Source organism: Ostrea edulis, chromosome 10 (genome assembly GCF_947568905.1).
Source record: "Ostrea edulis chromosome 10, xbOstEdul1.1, whole genome shotgun sequence".
NCBI lineage: Eukaryota > Metazoa > Mollusca > Bivalvia > Ostreida > Ostreidae > Ostrea > Ostrea edulis.
The window spans coordinates 2,658,531-2,683,337 of record NC_079173.1 but is presented as its reverse complement, the minus strand read 5'-3'; the positions used below and the strand labels follow the sequence as shown (position 1 = coordinate 2,683,337).

The window sequence follows — 24,807 nt, the reverse complement described above, 5'->3', positions numbered from 1 at the left end:
ACCCTCTCATATTATTTTGAAGCAGAATGCATTTAAAACCTTCTACGTGAGAAGAAAAAATATATATCACTGTCGCATTCAACGCGAAATTTGGATATATCGACGACATTGTTCTATCAACACTAATCATTTTCATTGATCTGTCGATTCGATATATCCCAGTGAACTCGAAATAAAAGACGCTACAAAGTCTCACACATCTGCTTCGTAATTAGATATTAGATATTTACTGAATGAAAAGTGAAGCTGTATGCATATACATAAAATAACACCAACCAAACATAGATAACATTTGTTTGTTTTTCCTTCACAATATTCATTAGTGTAAGACCTACTTTCATTGCGTTCATCGATTTCAAAATCTCTCAAGGATTGTATTCCGAAATCTGTAACTTTAAGAACGAATCTGCTGTCGATGACACAGCTTCTACTGTTCAGGTGCCCGTGATACTGGATGTTAGAGGTGTGGATGTATTCCATTGCCTACAAGTGAACAAGTAAAACAGCACGAACACGAGTTGTCCAGTTTTCATCGGTAGTTGCAATTGGAAAACGTCTAGGATCAACAGTGTATTGAAATGTGATACAGATATGGAAGAGAACTACAAGGAAAATCCTTAATCCTTAATCGGGGATATTGTTCCAAAATATCACGTTGATGCTTACATGCAGTATAGCTAATCAAATTATATTGGTCAATATTTACAAATTTGAATATGTATGTTACATGCAGGGAAATTGTACCTGAATTATGTCACGTATTAGGGATATTCGAAATTCCTTGTTCAAGTTGAATGAATCTTTTGTTAAAATATCCTGTAAAAGAATATAATGAGAACATTGGAAGCTACAGTTGGTATGTGAGAAAATGATAATCACATGGTGAATGTCAGGGGCTTATGGATATACCAGAGGTAGTATCTGGTGCCTAGGAGGAGTAAGCATCCCCTGTCTACCGGTCACAACCGCCGTGATCTCTATATTTTGGTCAAGTAAATGGAGTGATGCGTAGTCAAAATCAGTTTGCCAAGAACAGCTTAACAATCGATATGAAACAAGGATATATAAATATATTTCTATCCCCAAATCTGAACTTCTGAACTTCATTAAATAACTTACTAGCTAAAATAAAACTATTAAATGGGATATTGATGTTTGAGTGTAGACACATTTGAGCTGAAGATCATCATCTGCATTGCATGCATCAGATGAAGCTAGTTCATATTACACACAGTGAAGTTACTTCACTTCACTTTTAAGGTGAGGCCAGTTAGATTGCTCAAATAGCAAAATCTGAAGCTCACAAATCGCATGACGTTGACTTCTATATCTTTTACAAGCATGCTTTAATATTACCAGAAAATATGTTTGCTTCATGCTTTTTATTTATCATTATGAGATTCCAGGAGTTCAAATTGGATTGGATCTAAAATATTTGCAGAATGTTTGAAAATATAAGCTTACCCTTAAATCACCACGTGAACAGAATTCAGTTACAGCATACAGCTGGTCAGTGTCGCTCTCAGTGAGTCCAATGAATTTAGTCAAGTTGGAACAATTTACATCTCTTAGCTAAAACGATGCAAGCAGATGCATCAAGTTATTGAGTTAAATTTAATGTACAATAAACATCCATTGTATTGTGAATCGCGTTTGGAATGACACCACCTTTGTAATAACCAGTCCCTTCCTCAGGACCAACGAAAATGTTAACATAAAATGCTTTAAGATATACAAAAATGTTAGTACTGAAACGACTCTAACAGAACAAAAGCGATTTAGATCGATATTGGGTGTTATTTTGTTTTTGTTTTTTGTTTTGCTTAGAGAGAGAGAGAGAGAGAGAGAGAGAGAGAGAGAGAGAGAGAGAGAGAGAGAGAGAGAGGGGGGGTGTGTGATTCATTGTTTATATAATTACCTGTAACAATTCCAGGAAGAGAGTTCGACTGCTTGAGAATGACTTTTTCTTGAATTCGAAAAGATTAACTTTTGATCCCTGCAATGAATATCTTTATGTATGAATACAAATACTTGTATGTTGGGACATCGTTGTACTACAGGTATGATACAATCCTGTAAATGCAGTCTATCAAAGGTACAAGTATGAAAGGTGAAGACAACGAACAGTGATCAATCCCATAACTCATATAAGCAATTCAAAATAGAGAGTTGGCCAAACACGGACCCCTGACACATCAGATGTTTGAGAGTAAGTAACCCCCGTCGACCGGTCATATCCGCCATGAGCCCTATATTTTGTTAAGTCAAAATGTCTAAGCACTTGACATTTTCACGATTGCCGGAGAAGAAGTTGATAGAAAATGAAGTTAACGCCCATTCGTAACCACTGTGTTTAGACTTAACACAATTATTGGATGCAGATTAAATTTAACTCAATGTTAAGAAAGAAGTAATGCCAACTCCTTTCGGGGAAAAAACCCAGTTAATGACATGGTTTCATGTGACATTTACACAGAAGATAACACAAGAGATCACACAGGTTTGAATTAACATAGAAGATAATACAAAAATAACAGAGAATTAAATGAAAGATAACAATCAAAAATAACAGAGAATTAAATTAAAGATAACACACAAAAATAACAGAGAATTAAATGAAAGATAACACACAAAAATAACAGAGAATTAAATGAATGATAACACACAAAAATAGCACATAATTAAATTACAGATAACACAAAAATAACAGAGAATTATATTAAAGATAACACACAAAAATAACAGAGAATTAAATTAAAGATAACACACAAAAATAGCACAGAATTAAATGAATGATAACACACAAAAATAGCACATAATTAAATTACAGATAACACAAAAATAACAGAGAATTAAATTAAAGATAACACACAAAAATAACAGAGAATTAAATTAAAGATAACACACAAAAATAACAGAGAATTAAATGAATGATAACACACAAAAATAGCACATAATTAAATTACAGATAACACAAAAATAACAGAGAATTAAATTAAAGATAACACACAAAAATAACAGAGAATTAAATTAAAGATAACACACAAAAATAACAGAGAATTAAATTAAAGATAACACACAAAAATAGCACAGAATTAAATGAATGATAACACACAAAAATAGCACATAATTAAATTACAGATAACACAAAAATAACAGAGAATTAAATTAAAGATAACACACAAAAATAACAGAGAATTAAATTAAAGATAACACACAAAAATAGCACAGAATTAAATGAATGATAACACACAAAAATAGCACATAATTAAATTACAGATAACACAAAAATAACAGAGAATTAAATTAAAGATAACACACAAAAATAACAGATATTAAATTAAAGATAACACACAAAAATAACAGAGAATTAAATGAATGATAACACACAAAAATAGCACATAATTAAATTACAGATAACACAAAAATAACAGAGAATTAAATTAAAGATAACACACAAAAATAACAAAGAATTAAATTAAAGATAACACACAAAAATAACAGAGAATTAAATTAAAGATAACACACAAAAATAGCACAGAATTAAATGAATGATAACACACAAAAATAGCACATAATTAAATTACAGATAACACAAAAATAACAGAGAATTAAATTAAAGATAACACACAAAAATAGCACAGAATTAAATTAAAGATAACACACAAAAATAGCACAGAATTAAATGAAAGATAACACATAAAAATAGCACAGAATTAAATTAAAGATAACACAAAAATAACAGAGAATTAAATTAAAGATAACACACAAAAATAGCACAGAATTAAATTAAAGATAACACACAAAAATAGCACAGAATTAAATTAAAGATAACACACAAAAATAGCACAGAATTAAATTAAAGATAACACAAAAATAACAGAGAATTAAATGAAAGATAACACACAAACATAGCACAGAATTAAATTAAAGATAACACACAGAAATAGCACAGAATTAAATTACAGATAACACACAAAAATAGCACAGAATTAAATTACATATAACACACACAAATAGCACAGAATTAAATTAAAGATAAGACACAAAAATAACACAGAATTAAATTACAGATAACACACAAAAATAGCAAAGAATTAGATTAAAGTTAACACACAAAAACAGCACAGAATTAGATTAAAGTTAATGAAAAACTGGACCTACTTCTGCATTTGTATCTATATTTTATAAAACACATAGATATCTTGCACAATGGGGTTTCTGATCCTAGTACATTCAAGAACATAAGATCTTGTAGCGATTAACAAAGAATTGCTTAAGATTCAATTAATTTTAATGTTGCAATGCGTTATATTTTGTGCAATATTTCAATGAATTCTGCAAGACAATCCCTTGTACTTCAAAACACAACTTACGTTATTGGTACATGTATGTCAACAAAATTCGTTGTTTCTTGCTGAAATAGCGGAGGAAATGAAAACAAACCTTGTACGTAGCTACTCGATAGTCCATCGACCTGTCGCTTAGAGTAACGCCATCCGACATGGATTTCAACTAAAATTGTAATATTTCAGATTTAGAAATTTAAGAAGGTTCAGTGATTTATGATTTATACTACATTTTGTACGTATTCATGACTTATTCCATTCAGTTACAATTTCACTGTTTTTAAAGGTTTTTATCAATAGACTTTTCACAAACGATGTGATAAAGCGCATGGCTAAAAACAGTCGAGGAAATTTCGAGAGTGATCTGTGGAGAACAGTTAGAGAGAGAGAGAGAGAGAGAGAGAGAGAGAGAGAGAGAGAGAGAGAGAAGCCATGACGGTAGTTTGCAGTCTTTAGGCGTGTTGAGATTAGTTTTAAAAAAAGAATGTATATAATAGTATATAATTTAGACAAACCCTTGCTTCAGATCCACACAAAGCGGAAAATCTGCTGTGGCAAAACGAGGACCAGGTGATATCTCTCCATGGAATCCTCCACCAGTTGCTGAACAAGTCGGCGTTTCTTTTCATCTTTCTAAACGGAAGAAAAACGACATGTAGACGGTTTGACTATTCGATATAAAGTACGTGATGCGTGTGCGTTCTTCTGTTAATGCATAAGAAAAAACATATTGCAACATTAACATGTTTTCGGAAACAAGCTTTCCCTGCTGCCAATCGGTATGAAACACGTCAGACAGCATTTGACCCAATACGAGGTTGTATTGACGAAATAGATCGTTATAACGACCATCGAATTTGCGAAATGCTGACTTCAATCGAGACTGTTGAAACCCCTGTACCATCAACTTGTTTGTCAATTTCATAACTCCTATAAGCAATCATACAAAATATAGAGTTGGGCAAACACGAACCCCTGGACACACCAGAGGTGGAGGTATGTGCCTAGGAAGAGTAAGCATCCCCTGTCGACCGGTTACACCCGCTTTGAGCCCTATATCTAAATATTTTATGACCGAATTCGCCCCTATTTTACAGCACGATAATAGTACTTAGCCATTCTAATTAAAGACGCAATGTTTTATTATGCGACCAAAAATGATCATCAATAGTGAAGCAATATCATTGTATCATTCACACATTTACAGTGATATAAGAGGGCTTTTGAGTAAACTACCTAATTGTCACGGTGTATAATTAAACCGATTGCTTATGCTTTGGTGAAGGGAATTCAATTCTGTTCAAAGGAAGGGTTAGCCCTTCCAGGCAGATAATACACAAAGGCATAAAATAGAGTGGAATCATTTGAAATTCTTCTCAAACGGAGAAAGTAAGTGGAGGCTCTCGCGTATGGAATCAGTTGAGATATATAAATGAATAATATAATAAATAATATAATATAATGAAAATCAAAGTTTCTTCAACTGTTGATCATAGTTTATGGTAATCAAAACTGTACACGAGAATACACGCAAAATCATTCAATATGTCTCCTTTCACAAATAGCAGTGAAGGAAGGTGAAATTACCGATCAGTGATCAATCTCATAACGCCCATAAAGGAATACATTATAGATAGTTGGTCAAACACGAACTTCTGGGCACACCAGAGATGGGATCAGGTGCCTAGAAGGAGTAAACATCCACTATGAACCGGTCACTAACGCCGTGCCCTTCTATTTTCATAAATTATAATGGGATGATCCAAAATCAAAATTAGCATGAGATTCAATGATTTTATACAGTTCCATATACTTCAACATTGAAGGTGTGTAAACAACTCTTACCTATACACGATCAATACTGTGATGCAAAAGATCACTATTATTATCGAAAATGCGGAGGAAAAGATTGGCACCAATTGGCTCTCTGTAATACAATGGAAAGAAAACATTTTATACTTCACAAGGAACTGTGACACAACTGTTCAGAACATCATAAATGCGCTAAAATCCGGGATCGTTAATTATATGATTAAATCCACTACTTTCCCTTAGTATAAGCTGCACATGTAACAAACACAGTTCATTGCCACACAAACATTCACATTAACATTTTCGTAACACCTCCCCAAGACATTAAATATAATTAACAGCACACAAACATAAGCATTGATCAACGTATTGATAATACTGATAGCGGGGGAGAGATCGAGACATTTTAAGTCCATTTTTTGCATAGAATAGTTGTGATAACATATACAATTACAGCCGAATTGGGTGTATACAAATGTACATCAGATTGATAGAACGAATCACACTGCTACCAATATTCGATATTTATCATCAATCTCTACTGCGAGAAATATAATTCTTAAACTAGATCTTGCTTCTTAAAGTAAAATCTACACTTCAATAATTAATTGCATATTAACCTCCTTCTGAATGATGTGTATTGTGTTATGTTTGGGAAACTTGTGCTACAAGTTAACAAACGTGTCCTCTATCCCTATGACTTATCTAGAATTCAATAAAATACATCTATTCCTTGATCTAACGACAACTGAGGAATCCAATTCGATTAAAACAGAAAAATCTGCATATATAGATGTATAACATCACTAAGTATAACCTGTTAATGTAGATATATCATGTCTCTACTGCGTAATCTATAGATATAACCTGTTAATATATATATATATATCATGTCTCTACTGTGTAATATATAGATGTATAACATCACTAAGTATAACCTGTTAATGTAGATATATCATGTCTCTACTTTGTAACATATAGGTGTATAACATCACTAAGTATACTCTGTTAATGTAGATATATCATGTCTCTTCTGTGCAATGTATAGGTGTATAACATCACTAAGCATGACCTGTTAATGTTGATATATCATATCTCTACTTTGCAATATATAGATGTATCACATCACTAAGTATAACCTGTTAATGTATATATACCATGTATCTACTGTGTAATCTATAGATATAACCTGTTAATGTAGATATATCATGTCTCTACTGTGTAATATATAGATGTATCACATCACTAAGTATACCCTGTTAATGTAGATATATCATGTATCTATTGTGTAATATATAGATGTATAACATCACTAAGTATGACCTGTTAATGTAGATATAGCATGTCTCTACTGTGTAATATATAGATGTATCACATCACTAAGTATAACCTGTTAATGTAGATATATCATGCCTCTACTGTGTAATATATAAATGTATCACATTACTAAGCATAACCTGTTAATGTAGATATATCATGTCTCTACTGTGTAATATATAGATGTATCACATCACTAAGCATAACCTGTTAATGTAGATATATCATGTCTCTACTGTGTAATATATAGATGTATCACATCACTAAGTCTAACCTGTTAATATATATATATCATGTCTCTACTGTATATATATATATATATATATATATATATATATATATATATATATATATATGTGTGTGTGTGTGTGTGTGTGTGTATCACATCACTAAGTATAACCTGTTAATGTAGATATATCATGTCTCTACTGTGTAATATATAGGTGTATAACATCACTAAGTATAACCTGTTAATGTAGATATACCATGTATCTACTGTGTAATATATAGGTGTATAACATCACTAAGTATGACCTGTTAATGTAGATATATAATGTCTCTACTGTGTAATATATAGATGTATAACATCACTAAGTATAACCTGTTAATGTAGATATATCATGTCTCTACTTTGTAACATATAGGTGTATAACATCACTAAGTATACTCTGTTAATGTAGATATATCATGTCTCTTCTGTGCAATGTATAGGTGTATAACATCACTAAGTATGACCTGTTAATGTTGATATATCATATCTCTACTTTGCAATATATGGATGTATCACATCACTAAGTATAACCTGTTAATGTATATATACCATGTATCTACTGTGTAATCTATAGATATAACCTGTTAATGTAGAGATATCATGTCTCTACTGTGTAATATATAGATGTATCACATCACTAAGTATACTCTATTAATGTAGATATATCATGTATCTATTGTGTAATATATAGATGTATAACATCACTAAGTATGACCTGTTAATGTAGATATATCATGTCTCTACTGTGTAATATATAGATGTATCACATCACTAAGTATAACCTGTTAATGTAGATATATCATGTCTCTACTGTATATATATATATATATATATATATATATATATATATATCACATCACTAAGTATACTCTGTTAATGTAGATATATCATGTATCTACTGTGTAATATATAGATGTATAACATCACTAAGTATAACCTGTTAATGTAGATATACCATGTCTCTATTGTGTAATAAAAAATGTATAACATCACTAAGTATAACGTGTTAATGTACATATATCATGTCTCTACTGTGTAATATATAGATGTATCACATCACTAAGTATAACCTGTTAATGTAGATATATCATGTCTCTACTATGTAATATATAGATGTATCACATCACTAAGTATAACCTGTTAATGTAGATATATCATGTCTCTACTGTGTAATATATAAATGTATCACATCACTAAGTATAACCTGTTAATGTAGATATATCATGGCTCTACTGTGTAATATATAGGTGTATCACATCACTAAGTATAACTAGTTAATGTAGATATATCATGTCTCTACTGTGTAATATATAGATGTATCACATCACTAAGTATAACCTGTTAATGTAGATATATCATGTCTTTACTGTGTAATATATAAATGTATCACATCACTAAGTATAACTTGTTAATGTAGATATATCATGTCTCTTCTGTGTAATATATAGGTGTATAACATCACTAAGTATGACCTGTTAATGTAGATATATCATGTCTCTACTGTGTAATATATAGATGTATCACATCACTAAGTATAACCTGCTAATGTAGATATATCATGTATCTACTGTGTAATATATAGATGTATCACATCACTAAGTATAACCTGTTAATGTAGAGATATCATGTCTCTACTGTGTAATATATAGATGTATCACATTACTAAGTATAACCTGTTAATGTAGATATATCATGTCTCTACTGTGTAATATATAGAGGTATAACATCACTAAGTATAACCTGTTAATGTAGATATATCATGCCTCTACTGTGTAATATATAGAGGTATAACATCACTAAGTATAACCTGTTAATGTAGATATACCATGTCTCTATTGTGTAATATATAGATGTATAACATCACTAAGTATAACCTGTTAATGTAGATATATCATGTCTCTACTTTGTAATATATAGGTGTATAACATCACTAAGTATACTCTGTTAATGTAGATATATCATGTCTTTTCTGTGTAATATATAGGTGTATAACATCACTAAGTATAACCTGTTAATGTAGATATATCATGTCTCTACTTTGCAATATATAGATGTATCACATCACTAAGTATAACCTGTTAATGTATATATACCATATATCTACTGTGTAATCTATAGATATAACCTGTTAATGTAGATATATCATGTCTCTACTGTGTAATATATAGATGTATCACATCACTAAGTATACTCTGTTAATGTATATATATCATGTATCTATTGTGTAATATATAGATGTATAACATCACTAAGTATGACCTGTTAATGTAGATATATCATGTCTCTACTGTGTAATATATAGATGTATCACATCACTAAGTATAACCTGTTAATGTAGATATATCATGCCTCTACTGTGTAATATATAAATGTATCACATTACTAAGCATAACCTGTTAATGTAGATATATCATGTCTCTACTGTGTAATATATAGATGTATCACATCACTAAGTATACTCTGTTAATGTAGATATATCATTTATCTATTGTGTAATATATAGATGTATAACATCACTAAGTATGACCTGTTAATGTAGATATATCATGTCTCTACTGTGTAATATATAGATGTATCACATCACTAAGTATAACCTGTTAATGTAGATATATCATGCCTCTACTGTGTAATATATAAATGTATCACATTACTAAGTTTAAACTGTTAATGTAGATATATCATATCTCTACTGTATATATATATATATATATATATATATATATATATATATATATATATATATATATATATATATATCACATCACTAAGTATACTCTGTTAATGTAGATATATCATGTATCTATTGTGTAATATATAGATGTATAACATCACTAAGTATAACGTGTAAATGTACATATATCATGTCTCTACTGTGTAATATATACATCTATCACATCACTAATTATAACCTGTTAATGTACATATATCATGTCTCTACTGTGTAATATATAGATGTATCACATCACTAAGTATAACCTGTTAATGTAGATATATCATGTCTCTACTATGTAATATATAGATGTATCACATCACTAAGTATAACCTGTTAATGTAGATATATCATGTCTCTACTGTGTAATATATAAATGTATCACATCACTAAGTATAACCTGTTAATGTAGATATATCATGGCTCTACTGTGTAATATATAGGTGTATCACATCACTAAGTATAACTTGTTAATGTAGATATATCATGTCTCTACTGTGTAATATATAGATGTATCACATCACTAAGTATAACCTGTTAATGTAGATATATCATGTCTCTACTGTGTAATATATAAATGTATCACATCACTAAGTATAACTTGTTAATGTAGATATATCATGTCTCTTCTGTGTAATATATAGGTGTATAACATCACTAAGTATGACCTGTTAATGTAGATATATCATGTCTCTACTGTGTAATACATAGATGTATCACATCACTAAGTATAACCTGCTAATGTAGATATATCATGTATCTACTGTGTAATATATAGATGTATCACATCACTAAGTATAACCTGTTAATGTAGATATATCATGTCTCTACTGTGTAATATATAAATGTATAACATTACTAAGTATAACCTGTTAATGTAGATATATCATGTATCTATTGTGTAATATATAGATGTATAACATCACTAAGTATAACCTGTTAATGTAGATATACCATGTCTCTATTGTGTAATATATAGATGTATAACATTACTAAGTATAACCTGTTAATGTAGAGATATCATGTCTCTACTGTGTAATCTATAGAGGTATCACATTACTAAGTATAACCTGTTAATGTAGATATATCATGTCTCTACTGTGTAATATATAGAGGTATAACATCACTAAGTATAACCTGTTAATGTAGATATATCATGCCTCTACTGTGTAATCTATAGATGTATCACATCACTAAGTATAACCTGTTAATGTAGATATATCATGTCTCTACTGTGTAATATATAGATGTGTAACATCACTAAGTATAACCTGTTAATGTAGATATACCATGTCTCTATTGTGTAATATATAGATGTATAACATCACTAAGTATAACCTGTTAATGTAGATATATCATGTCTCTACTTTGTAATATATAGGTGTATAACATCACTAAGTATACTCTGTTAATGTAGATATATCATGTCTCTTCTGTGTAATATATAGGTGTATAACATCACTAAGTATAACCTGTTAATGTAGATATATCATGTCTCTACTTTGCAATATATAGATGTATCACATCACTAAGTATAACCTGTTAATGTATATATACCATGTATCTACTGTGTAATCTATAGATATAACCTGTTAATGTAGATATATCATGTCTCTACTGTGTAATATATAGGTGTATAACATCACTAAGTATACTCTGTTAATGTAGATATATCATGTCTCTTCTGTGCAATGTATAGGTGTATAACATCACTAAGTATGACCTGTTAATGTTGATATATCATATCTCTACTTTGCAATATATGGATGTATCACATCACTAAGTATAACCTGTTAATGTATATATACCATGTATCTACTGTGTAATCTATAGATATAACCTGTTAATGTAGATATATCATGTCTCTACTGTGTAATATATAGATGTATCACATCACTAAGTATACTCTATTAATGTAGATATATCATGTATCTATTGTGTAATATATAGATGTATAACATCACTAAGTATGACCTGTTAATGTAGATATATCATGTCTCTACTGTGTAATATATACATGTATCACATCACTAAGTATAACCTGTTAATGTAGATATATCATGCCTCTACTGTGTAATATATAAATGTATCACATTACTAAGCATAACCTGTTAATGTAGATATATCATGTCTCTACTGTATATATATATATATATATATCACATCACTAAGTATACTCTGTTAATGTAGATATATCATGTATCTACTGTGTAATATATAGATGTATAACATCACTAAGTATAACCTGTTAATGTAGATATACCATGTCTCTATTGTGTAATATATAGATGTATAACATCACTAAGTATAACGTGTTAATGTACATATATCATGTCTCTACTGTGTAATATATAGATGTATCACATCACTAAGTATAACCTGTTAATGTAGATATATCATGTCTCTACTATGTAATATATAAATGTATCACATCACTAAGTATAACCTGTTAATGTAGATATATCATGGCTCTACTGTGTAATATATAGGTGTATCACATCACTAAGTATAACTAGTTAATGTAGATATATCATGTCTCTACTGTGTAATATATAGATGTATCACATCACTAAGTATAACCTGTTAATGTAGATATATCATGTCTTTACTGTGTAATATATAAATGTATCACATCACTAAGTATAACTTGTTAATGTAGATATATCATGTCTCTTCTGTGTAATATATAGGTGTATAACATCACTAAGTATGACCTGTTAATGTAGATATATCATGTCTCTACTGTGTAATATATAGATGTATCACATCACTAAGTATAACCTGCTAATGTAGATATATCATGTATCTACTGTGTAATATATAGATGTATCACATCACTAAGTATAACCTGTTAATGTAGAGATATCATGTCTCTACTGTGTAATATATAGATGTATCACATTACTAAGTATAACCTGTTAATGTAGATATATCATGTCTCTACTGTGTAATATATAGAGGTATAACATCACTAAGTATAACCTGTTAATGTAGATATATCATGTCTCTACTTTGTAATATATAGGTGTATAACATCACTAAGTATACTCTGTTAATGTAGATATATCATGTCTTTTCTGTGTAATATATAGGTGTATAACATCACTAAGTATAACCTGTTAATGTAGATATATCATGTCTCTACTTTGCAATATATAGATGTATCACATCACTAAGTATAACCTGTTAATGTATATATACCATGTATCTACTGTGTAATCTATAGATATAACCTGTTAATGTAGATATATCATGTCTCTACTGTGTAATATATAGATGTATCACATCACTAAGTATACTCTGTTAATGTATATATATCATGTATCTATTGTGTAATATATAGATGTATAACATCACTAAGTATGACCTGTTAATGTAGATATATCATGTCTCTACTGTGTAATATATAGATGTATCACATCACTAAGTATAACCTGTTAATGTAGATATATCATGCCTCTACTGTGTAATATATAAATGTATCACATTACTAAGCATAACCTGTTAATGTAGATATATCATGTCTCTACTGTGTAATATATAGATGTATCACATCACTAAGTATACTCTGTTAATGTAGATATATCATTTATCTATTGTGTAATATATAGATGTATAACATCACTAAGTATGACCTGTTAATGTAGATATATCATGTCTCTACTGTGTAATATATAGATGTATCACATCACTAAGTATAACCTGTTAATGTAGATATATCATCTCTACTGTGTAATATATTAATGTATCACATTACTAAGTTTAAACTGTTAATGTAGATATATCATATCTCTACTGTATATATATATATATATATATATATATATATATATATATATATATATATATATATATATATATATATATATATATATATATATCACATCACTAAGTATACTCTGTTAATGTAGATATATCATGTATCTATTGTGTAATATATAGATGTATAACATCACTAAGTATAACGTGTTAATGTACATATATCATGTCTCTACTGTGTAATATATACATCTATCACATCACTAATTATAACCTGTTAATGTACATATATCATGTCTCTACTGTGTAATATATAGATGTATCACATCACTAAGTATAACCTGTTAATGTAGATATATCATGTCTCTACTATGTAATATATAGATGTATCACATCACTAAGTATAACCTGTTAATGTAGATATATCATGTCTCTACTGTGTAATATATAAATGTATCACATCACTAAGTATAACCTGTTAATGTAGATATATCATGGCTCTACTGTGTAATATATAGGTGTATCACATCACTAAGTATAACTTGTTAATGTAGATATATCATGTCTCTACTGTGTAATATATAGATGTATCACATCACTAAGTATAACCTGTTAATGTAGATATATCATGTCTCTACTGTGTAATATATAAATGTATCACATCACTAAGTATAACTTGTTAATGTAGATATATCATGTCTCTTCTGTGTAATATATAGGTGTATAACATCACTAAGTATGACCTGTTAATGTAGATATATCATGTCTCTACTGTGTAATACATAGATGTATCACATCACTAAGTATAACCTGCTAATGTAGCTATATCATGTATCTACTGTGTAATATATAGATGTATCACATCACTAAGTATAACCTGTTAATGTAGATATATCATGTCTCTACTGTGTAATATATAAATGTATAACATTACTAAGTATAACCTGTTAATGTAGATATATCATGTATCTATTGTGTAATATATAGATGTATAACATCACTAAGTATAACCTGTTAATGTAGATATACCATGTCTCTATTGTGTAATATATAGATGTATAACATTACTAAGTATAACCTGTTAATGTAGAGATATCATGTCTCTACTGTGTAATCTATAGAGGTATCACATTACTAAGTATAACCTGTTAATGTAGATATATCATGTCTCTACTGTGTAATATATAGAGGTATAACATCACTAAGTATAACCTGTTAATGTAGATATATCATGCCTCTACTGTGTAATCTATAGATGTATCACATCACTAAGTATAACCTGTTAATGTAGATATATCATGTCTCTACTGTGTAATATATAGATGTGTAACATCACTAAGTATAACCTGTTAATGTAGATATACCATGTCTCTATTGTGTAATATATAGATGTATAACATCACTAAGTATAACCTGTTAATGTAGATATATCATGTCTCTACTTTGTAATATATAGGTGTATAACATCACTAAGTATACTCTGTTAATGTAGATATATCATGTCTCTTCTGTGTAATATATAGGTGTATAACATCACTAAGTATAACCTGTTAATGTAGATATATCATGTCTCTACTTTGCAATATATAGATGTATCACATCACTAAGTATAACCTGTTAATGTATATATACCATGTATCTACTGTGTAATCTATAGATATAACCTGTTAATGTAGATATATCATGTCTCTACTGTGTAATATATAGGTGTATAACATCACTAAGTATACTCTGTTAATGTAGATATATCATATCTCTTCTGTGCAATGTATAGGTGTATAACATCACTAAGTATGACCTGTTAATGTTGATATATCATATCTCTACTTTGCAATATATGGATGTATCACATCACTAAGTATAACCTGTTAATGTATATATACCATGTATCTACTGTGTAATCTATAGATATAACCTGCTAATGTAGATATATCATGTCTCTACTGTGTAATATATAGATGTATCACATCACTAAGTATACTCTGTTAATGTAGATATATCATGTATCTATTGTGTAATATATAGATGTATAACATCACTAAGTATGACCTGTTAATGTAGATATATCATGTCTCTACTGTGTAATATATAGATGTATCACATCACTAAGTATAACCTGTTAATGTAGATATATCATGTCTCTACTGTGTAATATATAAATGTATCACATTACTAAGCATAACCTGTTAATGTAGATATATCATGTCTCTACTGTGTAATATATAGATGTATCACATCACTAAGTATACTCTGTTAATGTAGATATATCATTTATCTATTGTGTAATATATAGATGTATAACATCACTAAGTATGACCTGTTAATGTAGATATATCATGTCTCTACTGTGTAATATATAGATGTATCACATCACTAAGTATAACCTGTTAATGTAGATATATCATGCCTCTACTGTGTAATATATAAATGTATCACATTACTAAGTATAACCTGTTAATGTAGATATATCATGTCTCTACTGTATATATATATATATATATATATATATATCACATCACTAAGTATACTCTGTTAATGTAGATATATCATGTATCTATTGTGTAATATATAGATGTATAACATCACTAAGTATAACCTGTTAATGTAGATATACCATGTCTCTATTGTGTAATATATAGATGTATAACATCACTAAGTATAACGTGTTAATGTACATATATCATGTCTCTACTGTGTAATATATACATCTATCACATCACTAAGTATAACCTGTTAATGTACATATATCATGTCTCTACTGTGTAATATATAGATGTATCACATCACTAAGTATAACCTGTTAATGTAGATATATAATGTCTCTACTATGTAATATATAGATGTATCACATCACTAAGTATAACCTGTTAATGTAGATATATCATGTCTCTACTGTGTAATATATAAATGTATCACATCACTAAGTATAACCTGTTAATGTAGATATATCATGGCTCTACTGTGTAATATATAGGTGTATCACATCACTAAGTATAACTAGTTAATGTAGATATATCATGTCTCTACTGTGTAATATATAGATGTATCACATCACTAAGTATAACCTGTTAATGTAGATATATCATGTCTCTACTGTGTAATATATAAATGTATCACATCACTAAGTATAACTTGTTAATGTAGATATATCATGTCTCTTCTGTGTAATATATAGGTGTATAACATCACTAAGTATGACCTGTTAATGTAGATATATCATGTCTCTACTGTGTAATATATAGATGTATCACATCACTAAGTATAACCTGCTAATGTAGATATATCATGTATCTACTGTGTAATATATAGATGTATCACATCACTAAGTATAACCTGTTAATGTAGAGATATCATGTCTCTACTGTGTAATATATAGATGTATCACATTACTAAGTATAACCTGTTAATGTAGATATATCATGTCTCTACTGTGTAATATATAGAGGTATAACATCACTAAGTATAACCTGTTAATGTAGATATATCATGCCTCTACTGTGTAATATATAGAGGTATAACATCACTAAGTATAACCTGTTAATGTAGATATACCATGTCTCTATTGTGTAATATATAGATGTATAACATCACTAAGTATAACCTGTTAATGTAGATATATCATGTCTCTACTTTGTAATATATAGGTGTATAACATCACTAAGTATACTCTGTTAATGTAGATATATCATGTCTTTTCTGTGTAATATATAGGTGTATAACATCACTAAGTATAACCTGTTAATGTAGATATATCATGTCTCTACTTTGCAATATATAGATGTATCACATCACTAAATATAACCTGTTAATGTATATATACCATGTATCTACTGTGTAATCTATAGATATAACCTGTTAATGTAGATATATCATGTCTCTACTGTGTAATATATAGATGTATCACATCACTAAGTATACTCTGTTAATGTATATATATCATGTATCTATTGTGTAATATATAGATGTATAACATCACTAAGTATGACCTGTTAATGTAGATATATCATGTCTCTACTGTGTAATATATAGATGTATCACATCACTAAGTATAACCTGTTAATGTAGATATATCATGCCTCTACTGTGTAATATATAAATGTATCACATTACTAAGCATAACCTGTTAATGTAGATATATCATGTCTCTACTGTGTAATATATAGATGTATCACATCACTAAGTATACTCTGTTAATGTAGATATATCATTTATCTATTGTGTAATATATAGATGTATAACATCACTAAGTATGACCTGTTAATGTAGATATATCATGTCTCTACTGTGTAATATATAGATGTATCACATCACTAAGTATAACCTGTTAATGTAGATATATCATGCCTCTACTGTATAATATATAAATGTATCACATTACTAAGTTTAACCTGTTAATGTAGATATATCATATCTCTACTGTATATATATATATATATATATATATATATATATATATATATATATATATATATATATATATATATATATATATCACATCACTAAGTATACTCTGTTAATGTAGATATATCATGTATCTATTGTGTAATATATAGATGTATAACATCACTAAGTATAACCTGTTAATGTAGATATATCATGTCTCTACTATGTAATATATAGATGTATCACATCACTAAGTATAACCTGTTAATGTAGATATATCATGTCTCTACTGTGTAATATATAAATGTATCACATCACTAAGTATAACCTGTTAATGTAGATATATCATGGCTCTACTGTGTAATATATAGGTGTATCACATCACTAAGTATAACTTGTTAATGTAGATATATCATGTCTCTACTGTGTAATATATAGATGTATCACATCACTAAGTATAACCTGTTAATGTAGATATATCATGTCTCTACTGTGTAATATATAAATGTATCACATCACTAAGTATAACTTGTTAATGTAGATATATCATGTCTCTTCTGTGTAATATATAGGTGTATAACATCACTAAGTATGACCTGTTAATGTAGATATATCATGTCTCTACTGTGTAATACATAGATGTATCACATCACTAAGTATAACCTGCTAATGTAAATATATCATGTATCTACTGTGTAATATATAGATGTATCACATCACTAAGTATAACCTGTTAATGTAGATATATCATGCCTCTACTGTGTAATATATAAATGTATCACATTACTAAGCATAACCTGTTAATGTAGATATATCATGTCTCTACTGTGTAATATATAGATGTATCACATCACTAAGTATACTCTGTTAATGTAGATATATCATTTATCTATTGTGTAATATATAGATGTATAACATCACTAAGTATGACCTGTTAATGTAGATATATCATGTCTCTACTGTGTAATATATAGATGTATCACATCACTAAGTATAACCTGTTAATGTAGATATATCATGCCTCTACTGTATAATATATAAATGTATCACATTACTAAGTTTAACCTGTTAATGTAGATATATCATATCTCTACTGTGTATATATATATATATATATATATATATATATATATATATATATATATATATATATCACATCACTAAGTATACTCTGTTAATGTAGATATATCATGTATCTATTGTGTAATATATAGATGTATAACATCACTAAGTATAACCTGTTAATGTAGATATATCATGTCTCTACTATGTAATATATAAATGTATCACATCACTAAGTATAACCTGTTAATGTAGATATATCATGTCTCTACTGTGTAATATATAAATGTATCACATCACTAAGTATAACCTGTTAATGTAGATATATCATGGCTCTACTGTGTAATATATAGGTGTATCACATCACTAAGTATAACTTGTTAATGTAGATATATCATGTCTCTACTGTGTAATATATAGATGTATCACATCACTAAGTATAACCTGTTAATGTAGATATATCATGTCTCTACTGTGTAATATATAAATGTATCACATCACTAAGTATAACTTGTTAATGTAGATATATCATGTCTCTTCTGTGTAATATATAGGTGTATAACATCACTAAGTATGACCTGTTAATGTAGATATATCATGTCTCTACTGTGTAATACATAGATGTATCACATCACTAAGTATAACCTGCTAATGTAGATATATCATGTATCTACTGTGTAATATATAGATGTATCACATCACTAAGTATAACCTGTTAATGTAGATATATCATGTCTCTACTGTGTAATATATAAATGTATAACATTACTAAGTATAACCTGTTAATGTAGATATATCATGTATCTATTGTGTAATATATAGATGTATAACATCACTAAGTATAACCTGTTAATGTAGATATACCATGTCTCTATTGTGTAATATATAGATGTATAACATTACTAAGTATAACCTGTTAATGTAGAGATATCATGTCTCTACTGTGTAATCTATAGAGGTATCACATTACTAAGTATAACCTGTTAATGTAGATATATCATGTCTCTACTGTGTAATATATAGAGGTATAACATCACTAAGTATAACCTGTTAATGTAGATATATCATGCCTCTACTGTGTAATCTATAGATGTATCACATCACTAAGTATAACCTGTTAATGTAGATATATCATGTCTCTACTGTGTAATATATAGATGTGTAACATCACTAAGTATAACCTGTTAATGTAGATATACCATGTCTCTATTGTGTAATATATAGATGTATAACATCACTAAGTATAACCTGTTAATGTGGATATATCATGTCTCTACTTTGTAATATATAGGTGTATAACATCACTAAGTATACTCTGTTAATGTAGATATATCATGTCTCTTCTGTGTAATATATAGGTGTATAACATCACTAAGTATAACCTGTTAATGTAGATATATCATGTCTCTACTTTGCAATATATAGATGTATCACATCACTAAGTATAACCTGTTAATGTATATATACCATGTATCTACTGTGTAATCTATAGATATAACCTGTTAATGTAGATATATCATGTCTCTACTGTGTAATATATAGGTGTATAACATCACTAAGTATAACCTGTTAATGTTGATATATCATGTCTCTACTGTGTAATATATATATATATATATATATATATATATATATATATATATCTATATATATATATATATATATATATTTATATATCGCATCACTAAGTATAACCTGTTAATGTAGATATATCATGCCTCTACTGTGTAATCTATAGATGCATATAGTGAATATATACGTATATGTTGTTTTTGCGTAAGTATGTCTGGATTTCTGTATATAATGCTTCATTGTGGGTATCCGATCAGTGGATACTATTGTTGGGTGTATCCGATCAGTGGATTTTATTTGCTATTGTTGTGTGTATCCGATCAGTGGATACTATGGTTAATTGAAGAAAATCTTTTCCTGCAAATACAAGGAAAACATACAAGGAAACAGAATCGAGTCAACTATTTCTGTTTTTAAAACTTGAATCTACAATTTACCCTCTATATTTAAACACTCTGGTGCCTCCCCAGTAAATCCACATGGCGGTCTGTTTGCGGGGGGTCCTTTATTATTCGGCCAATGAATTGTGTTGTAATTACTGAGATGAAATTCACCTAGAGCTCCGTGTCCAACACGCTGTAATTATAACATGTGAAGATCCATTCAGTTTACACGTGAAATACTGTACGTTTACTTATTTCAATGTGTTTGATAATTAGCGCATTACTATCGGATGGGTCATTCCATGTACTTATGATTCAATGCATTTTTTAAGGTATGATATTAAATAGGAAAGACATTCGTATTTTAGCGCAACTATGATTAGAGCTTTAATTTAACCACCAAAGCAGTTTACATTTGGTATTTTTGCTTTGTGCCATTGACCCACTGATCCACAGACAAAATAAAAGGTGAAGATAATGAACAGTGATCGATCTCATAACTCCTGTAAGTAATACAAAATACCTTAGTCAAAATCAGTGTGCCAACAATCGGTAGGATTGAATTTGACTCAATGATAGGTTGTATTGGCAAACTAGACTGTTATGACAACCATATAATTTGCAAAATGCTGACTTTAAGCGAGATTGTTTAAACCCCTGCGCCGTCAATTTGTTTGTCGGTATCCTGTATCGATGTAAAAACTGACAACATGCAGAACAAGCATACATTACAAAGGTCGGCACATCATTAGTTCGATCAGCTGTTCCAGACGGAGCTTTTATTGAATACCAAAACCCTCAACCCCAAGCTGTACGGAAAATCATCTTCCACGTGACTGTACAAACAAATTCATGGTGTGGTACATTGTATGCGACCCAGGTGTGGATTCACCTGAAAAACTTCAAGAAGGGCGTAGATGCTGGTATAATGCTGGTGGGTCTTAGAAATGGCATTACATGTGACACAAAGTTGGGTTTCTAGGGTTCTTTACATCAATCTATGTTCAGAGGAACATGGAAAAACTGAAGTTCTACTTAAGTACTCTCTAAGTCTTCAGACCTAAGTTGTATGCAAGGTGAAGATAACGAACAGAAATCAATCTCATAACTCGTATAAGTAATACGAAATAGATAGTTAGTCAAGCACGGACCCCTGGACACACCAGAGGTGGGATCAGGTGACTAGGAGGAGTAAGCATCCCCTGTTGACCGCTCACACCCGCCGTGAACCCTATATCCTGATCAGGTAAACGGAGTTATCCGCAGTCAAAATCAGTGCTCCAAGAACGGCTTAACAATCGGTATGAAACACGTCAGACAGCATTTGACCCAATATGAGGTTGTATTGACGAACTAGATCGTTAAAACGACAATAGAATTTGCGAAATGCTGACTTCAATCGAGACTGTTGAAATCCCTTTACCATCATCTTGTTGTCAGTAGCTTACCTCGATTTAAAAACTGACTATACCCAGAACAAGCTCTTGCATATCGAATCAGTTGAGATATATAAACACCATATGTAGGTGATAATGGAATATTGCTACATAAATGTGGGAAGTTGACGATGGAGAAGCTGAAATAATCTCGTTTGTCATACAGTTGAGTTGTTAGTTTGCCGTTAATGTCTACTTTCAATAAAATATCTAAGTATGAAGCAGAAGTGGACGACTCTGTGGTGTCCTTTATTTCGAGCTCACAGGGATATATCAAATCGACATATGAATGAAAGCTATCATTGTTAATAGACAAAACGTCATCGATATATCTAAAAGTCGAATTGAAGGTCACAGCGAGAGATTTTTTCTTCTCACGTAGAAGTTTTTGAATAAATTCCGCTTCATATGAATATAAAAACAGGTCAGCTAACAAAGGAGCACAATTCGTGTCCATGGGAATTTCAACAGACTGTTGGAAGACCTGATCACCAAAGACCACGAAGATATTGTCAATGAGGAACTCTAGCATATTTTTTATTTCAACTTCAGAGTACGTGTGCATGGAATCAGAGTGGTGTTTAACAAAGTAAGTTTTTGAATGACTGATCACTAGATATGAATATTTCCGTTTTTGTTGAAGAAGCAACTGTCTATGATTTAAAAAAGTCTAGTCTTTAATTTATCGTGAGGAATGGTCGTGTATAGTGTTGAAAAGTCATAGGTTTTAATGTTATTGATTGGGGGAAAATTCTGTGATTTCAAGTTTACTAAAAGTTCTTTAGAATTTTTTAGAATCCACATTTGATTAACACCACTTCTGGCATATGTAGTCGCACAGTAAGTTTGAAGTTTCTCCTTCACAGCTGTTAACATTTTCGTGAGGAGCAAAGATAGGGGCTTGGTAGAGCACTTACTGGATCCAGCAATGTATCTTTGTTTGTAAGGGTCTTTATGTAGTTTAGGAATCCAGTATAGGTACGGAAACTCATATTCATTCGACCCATTGACTGGAAGATTAAATGTGTCTAAAACTGAAGCATGGTTTTGAAGAATTTCATTTCTTGAAAGGGCAATTGGAGTATAAGTATGATTACCAAAAGTGGAATTAATGCCAAGTTCGTTAAAAATACAGTTGTAATAATGAGCCTTACAAACAAAGACAATGTTGTTACTACCTTTGTCAGCTGGAACCAAAACATATTCCTCATGTAACCTATATAATTCTTTTATCACTTCTGGTTTACTAAACACAGAAGGATAGATGGTACGTACTTTTGTTTTCATGTGTCTAATGCGGGATTTTGGTATAACTCTTATGCTTTTAACCCATTCTGACAATGTATGAAGTTCTTCTTTTTCATATTAAGCCCATCGCCTGGCATAACCTTCGACAGAACTCATAATAGAGATGAAGTTCTGTCGCCAATTAAAAGACCGAGGTTCTCTGTATTTAGGACCTTTAACAATTAGTGATTTGAGGTCCTCATTTTCAACTATATCAACATCACCAGTAATGACATGTCCAGCTGGACTATAGTTGAAAGAAGATGAAGAACATGTTGGTGGATTACGTATAAGATGGTCTATATCTAAGCACTGCGAAGTATGTTTATAATTAAAAAGTTTGGATGCAATAGTAGAAGTATAGCTGTAGGAAATACAGGGTGTAGACTTGAATTTGAAATAAGTTGGAATACGCGACTGAACCCTTTTATGACGAAGAATGTTGCTTGTGTTGACGACATCTATT

General features: G+C 29.8%; 1 protein-coding gene across 1 annotated transcript in view; it reads right to left on the bottom strand.

Annotated features, from left to right (window-relative positions):
* Positions 1 to 24,807, bottom strand: part of LOC125666322 (atrial natriuretic peptide receptor 1-like) — a 48,970-nt gene that overhangs the window by 9,989 nt on the left and 14,174 nt on the right. The window contains exons 6-10 of the mRNA XM_048899500.2: positions 4,447 to 4,515; positions 1,919 to 1,996; positions 1,465 to 1,572; positions 745 to 816; positions 336 to 483 (exon numbers count right to left, since the gene is read on the bottom strand). Coding sequence (XP_048755457.2) covers positions 336 to 483; positions 745 to 816; positions 1,465 to 1,572; positions 1,919 to 1,996; positions 4,447 to 4,515 — 475 coding nt within the window. The remainder of the gene's footprint in view (positions 1 to 335; positions 484 to 744; positions 817 to 1,464; positions 1,573 to 1,918; positions 1,997 to 4,446; positions 4,516 to 24,807) is intronic.